This window comes from Squalius cephalus, assembly GCF_949319135.1.
Source record: "Squalius cephalus genome assembly, chromosome: 12".
In the NCBI taxonomy this organism is placed as follows: Eukaryota; Metazoa; Chordata; class Actinopteri; order Cypriniformes; family Leuciscidae; genus Squalius; species Squalius cephalus.
The window spans coordinates 4,668,736-4,674,234 of NC_137133.1; the positions used below are offsets into that span (position 1 = coordinate 4,668,736).

General features: G+C 42.8%; 1 protein-coding gene across 4 annotated transcripts in view; it reads left to right on the forward strand.

The window, feature by feature from the left end:
- The window catches only part of grm1a (glutamate receptor, metabotropic 1a), a 30,372-nt gene extending 25,853 nt beyond the window's left edge, over window positions 1–4,519 (forward strand). For 3 of the 4 annotated variants that reach the window (XM_079887262.1, XM_079887261.1, XM_079887263.1), the window contains exons 8-9: window positions 110–1,052; window positions 2,415–4,519. In XM_079887262.1, coding sequence (XP_079743388.1) covers window positions 110–1,052; window positions 2,415–3,153 — 1,682 coding nt within the window. In that variant the 3' untranslated portion in view covers window positions 3,154–4,519. The remainder of the gene's footprint in view (window positions 1–109; window positions 1,053–2,414) is intronic. The other variant, XM_079887264.1, reaches the window with a different exon arrangement.
- Window positions 4,520–5,499: the final 980 nt, after the last annotated feature.

The following is a 5,499-nucleotide window of genomic DNA, read 5'->3' on the forward strand; positions in this document are numbered from 1 at the left end:
AACCAAGAAGATTGGCAGATCCAGAAGTCCAATTCTTTGTGTCTCGTTGTCCTGTTCTTCATTTATTTTCCACTTAACTTTGACTTCCTATCTGCTTGCTTTATTCCAGAATGCAAGCCTCTCCCGCTCAAATACCTAGAGTGGAGCAGCGTGGAGTCCATCATCGCAGTGGTGTTCTCCTGCCTCGGCATCCTGGTAACGCTGTTCGTCACCTTCATCTTCATCCAGTACCGTGACACGCCGGTGGTGAAGTCCTCCAGCCGTGAGCTCTGCTATATCATCCTGGCGGGTATCTTCCTTGGCTACATCTGCCCCTTCACACTCATCGCACGTCCCACTGTGTTCTCCTGCTACCTGCAGCGCCTCCTGGTGGGCTTGTCGTCCTCCATGTGCTACTCCGCCCTCGTAACCAAGACCAACCGCATTGCACGCATCCTAGCCGGCAGCAAGAAGAAAATCTGCACACGCAAGCCCCGATTCATGAGTGCCTGGGCCCAGCTGGTCATCGCCTTCGTCCTGATCAGTCTCCAGCTGGCTGTGGAGATCACGCTGATCGTGCTGGAACCCCCCGAGCCGGTGAAAAGCTACCCCAGCATCAGGGAGGTGTTCCTCATCTGTAACACAAGTAACGTGGGCGTAGTGGCTCCGCTGGGTTACAATGGCCTGCTCATCATGAGCTGCACATACTACGCCTTCAAGACCCGCAACGTGCCGGCCAACTTTAACGAAGCCAAGTACATCGCGTTCACCATGTACACCACCTGCATCATCTGGCTGGCCTTTGTTCCCATCTACTTCGGCTCCAACTACAAGATCATCACCACCTCTTTCTCTGTCAGTCTCAGTGTTACCGTAGCACTGGGCTGCATGTTCACACCCAAGATGTACATCATCATCTCCAAGCCTGAGCGCAACGTGCGCAGCGCCTTCACGACCTCAGACGTGGTTCGTATGCACGTGGGCGATGGGAAGCCAGCTCCCTGCCAGAGCAACAGCATCTTCAACATGTTTCGCAAGAAGAAGAACAACAACAATGCGACCGGCAGCACCAAGTGAGTGACACCTAATAATAGGTTTGAGTCACATTTCTGAAATATCAGCTAAATGCACATACAGGCTATGAAACGTATGGAAATAAAATAATAGTATTTCTTTCTCAGTAGCACACCAACAAGTTGGACTGCAGTGATAGCACTGAAAGTGTTCTTTCTAGCATGTGTGTGTATTTGAGTTGTCTCTCCCATGTTTTTCTACCTGCTGCAAACCAAGAGTATGTACGTAGCATTTGGCTAGGGACTGACACTATCCGGTCGTCCTCTATCTGTGCTGAGTCCTCTTCCAAAAAACATAACCTAATTTTCATCAAACTACCCATTTACTTAGTCCCTCTCTCTCCTCCTCAGTATTAACCCACTTCACAGTGTGCCTCCTCCCCCCATGTCAAACCTTCTCCTGACTAAAAATTTAACCCAGTTCTCTGAGGCTGTATCTCCCATATCCTATTCCCTTCTAATGCCTGTTCACGCTGACAATGATTTTATCACTGGAGGTTGCTGTAATGTTTTGTGCTAGTTGACATTCCTACTGCTCGATGCCCCAAAGTGAATGGTGGGCTTTAGAAAATCTAATCACAAATCTAATCAAAAATCTGATTAATTAAAAATAAGTCATTTTATTTTGACATGGAATCTTGTCGAGTCGCTGCTCATTTGCATAAACATACATTTTCCTTAACGTTGACGCAACAAACCTTAATGTTTGTATAAACTTTCCTTCCATTGGTAGTTGCTGGTAACTGCATTGAGTCACCGCTCAATTTCATAGACTTAAACGTTTCTCTAAATTGACGCGTCACTGTACACACCCACATCGCATCGCCAGAGTCTATTCACTCTCATTGAAAAAGAGTGACTTCCAGTTTGGTGCTGCAAATCACTGTCTGTGTGAACGCCCCTTGATTCTGATGCAGCTTTCAGCTCTGAGGCCTCTCTGTCCGGTTAACTTAATTACACTAAGAGCGGACAGCGAATGCCACGTTGATCTGAAACTGAGGTGAATTCCATGAAACCCTTATTCATACTGCATGACGTTTTAGTTTAAGCAGAGCAGTGCAGTGAAGGGATGGCAGAGAATGAGCCATCGTGGCTTTCATAATGCTCTGTAAGCAGGTCATTATGAGCATATGCAATTAGCATGTTTGAGGGAGGTCTCTGTCAGCGACTTCATGAATTAACAATGTTGAGTAACGCATCGTGTGCTAACCCTAATCATGAGTTTTATGGCTGATAATTGTATCAATTGTATGAATGATGACATGCATAATGATCATTTTTCTGTCATGTTCTTCTCTGTCTCTGTGTCGCATTCTGGTGTTTCTCCATGGGAATAACATTGGGTCTCTGTTTCATTCATAGTCCTAATGGAAAGTCTGTGTCATGGTCTGAATCAGGTGCCAGACCCCAGGGGAGGGGGTCGAGTGTGTTCCACAGACTGTCTGTGCATGTGAGGAGGCAAGCGGTCGGCCAGAGTCAGATGGCGGTCATACGACCCCTAACTAATGCCTCACAACCCCCCCAGTCTGAATATGATGCTGGTCTCAACACCCCGCCCAATGGCTCTCACCCCGAAGACAAGGAACTCTACAATCTCAACGAGGGGCACGATGTGGGTCCCCAACATCCAACAACCCAGGAGGGAGTGGTACCACCTTCCTATTCCCCCCCTAATTTAATAGACCACAACACTGATTGTCCTCAAGGGGGGCCGGTGGACACTCTGAGCTCTACGGTTCCTAATTTTGAGCAATTTGTAATTGGCACGGGCAACAAGTCAAGCCCCATCGACTATAAATTGTCCACCAATCAGCTGCCTCTTCCCTTGCAGGGAGAGGCGTTCCCAGTGGAAGGTTCTGAAATGGAAGCTCTTGACCTCATTCAGGGGTTTCTGTGTGAGAGTGCCACACAAGAGGAGGAAGAGGAAGGTGTGGAGGAAGAGTTGGCACAGAGTAAGCTGACTCTGCTCACTCCCCCTTCCCCCTTCAGGGATTCGCTTCGGTCAGGGGAGTCCATTCCCGGATCCCCCGGCTCTGATAACAACCCTCCCTTTTCCATAAATATGAACTACACCCCAAAACAAAGCTCTTTTACGCTGTAAAAGCACACGCTCAGGACGCCGCTGTTTATTAATCGATCACTGCAGGATATAATTTGCTTGCTTACTCGGCTATCTTTGCAAGTCTTTGTCAAAATGTTTCAGAAAAGCAAGAAGGACCATAAAATTAACAAGTGGGACATCCTGTTGGGAATATTTTTCTCTGAGGCAGCGCTGGCAGCATCCGTTTTCCAAAAATGCTGCAGAAAGTTGGAGTGCCAAATTTTATTGTGTTGCTGTGCCCGAAATCCGCTGGCAAATGACATCACAACAGTCCAGGAGTGATAATGCTAGCTTGCTGCTTTACTATTACACTCTTAGCAGGATGAGACACACTTTCTGGGATTTTGTGCTTTTGAGCAATGTAGCTGGACTTGGTTCTGATTAAAAAGTTTACTTACTATTACTAACAAAAAGTCAATGATGGAAAAATGAGGGTTTGTGGATGTAGACAGCACTGAGACATAAGTACAACACACACATCTAGTATCAGGCTGCTGTGTGGTTTTAGTATCTGATTTCCATTTTTAAACAGTTTTCAGTAACTGTGGACAAGTCAGAGTGAAACAATGAAACCATGTGTGCACAATAACCCTCACTTGGTTGACTGGATGAGTAAATATGGAGTTTCCCAGCTAAGGTATTTTCCAATTTCCTTGTGGCTCCCAAATGTAAGTTTCAGTGCTTTTTGCTTAGAGTCAAAGGCAAGAATGCTGATTGTAATGTTAGGTATAGAATACTTTTTAGCTTAAATGTGGAGCCAAGGTAAATAAAAGAAACTGTGTCATGTGTGAACTCATCCTTGAAAATGGGAGCAATGTTTTCAAACATTTGTATACTGTTCTGCCATCTATCGTTTTCCACACAGATGGTGTCTTTGTATTTCTGCTATATGTTTCTATGATTAGAATGTGAGATATTTGTAAGTTTTAAAAACGATGTCTTATAACTTGCTCTTTGTGATAAAGGGACGTATATGGTGGCACTGAAGCTGGAGTAACTTTTCAGCTACTTTTACAAACTTTTAAATGTTCCATTTTTAAAATGTATCTATGAGTAGTTGCTTCTAGTGGTAACTTGTAGCATTTACTGCCAATTTTGCGTAGGATTATCACATGAATTTGCGACTGTAACGCTTTAAGTTTAACAGGACTATTAGGATGCAACTCTCAAAAGAACAATATTCTTGAATATCTTACATATTGTAAATGTTAAAATGGATTGTAATATTAGGTATTTTAGTGTAAGTTGTTTGGGAACAGAATAATTTGCTCAATGTAATTGACAGATCACCTGTTTACATGGTTAAATGAGGGAAATGCTCTTTTTGCCAGGACAAATCATGCTGTAAAATAAATATTTTATATCTAATGCTGTCTTTAGTTTATTCGCCAACTTTTCAGTGTAAGACAGAGCTTGGTGCTTATATGGATTCAGAATGAAATGCACTTTGTTTTATGAATTGCAAATACAAGTGGATATTTTAATACACTATTAAAAGGGGTGGTATAATGCCCTTTTTACAAGATGTAAAATAAGTCTCTGATGTCCCCAGAGTGTGTATGTGAAGTTTTAGCTCAAAACACCACACACATATTTTATAGAGCATGTTAAAATTGTCACTTTTTGAGGGTGAGCAAAAACGCACTGTTTTTGTGTCTGTCCTTTTAAATGTAAATGAGCTGCTGCTCCCGGCACAGGGGGCGGAGCTTCAACAGTTTGTGTCCTTTTACCTCACACAGACATGCACTGAAAATGTCAATGTTTATGTTCAAACCGGATTCAGACAATAATGGAGAGACTGAAGAAAAGTGACAACGTAGAATGCAACAGCACATTTCTGAATGGTTAGTTTATGAATTGATGTAGTTTATGTGAAGTATCTTAGTCATTGATTAGCATATTCTGTCATGATAATCTATAAATCGCGTTATAAGTCCTTAAATAACGACTTCTTTAAAAGCAAATATCTTCCTTTGCTTTGAACTTTGAGCGTTGTAACTTTGCAGATGATGTTTATGCTCACAGCAACATTACACAAAGTTAGAAAAGTCAAATCATAATCAACCACCCCTTTAAGAATTGAGGATCAGTTTAGTATCCATTTAGTTATATTATGACATGGTATCATTATCTTTAATATCTCTGAAATTGGATTTTAATGCGTTCTTTATTTCATAAGGCAACATTTTCTAACCCCACATGCTGTGTATATGGAACATCAGGTTTTTATTTAGATTGTTCATTTCTGTCTGCTTTTGATCACACCAAATGTGATGTTACGAAATCTTTGCAGTCGAGAACTGCACGTTAAAATCCAACCACTTTTTTTTTCAACTTCCACGACTC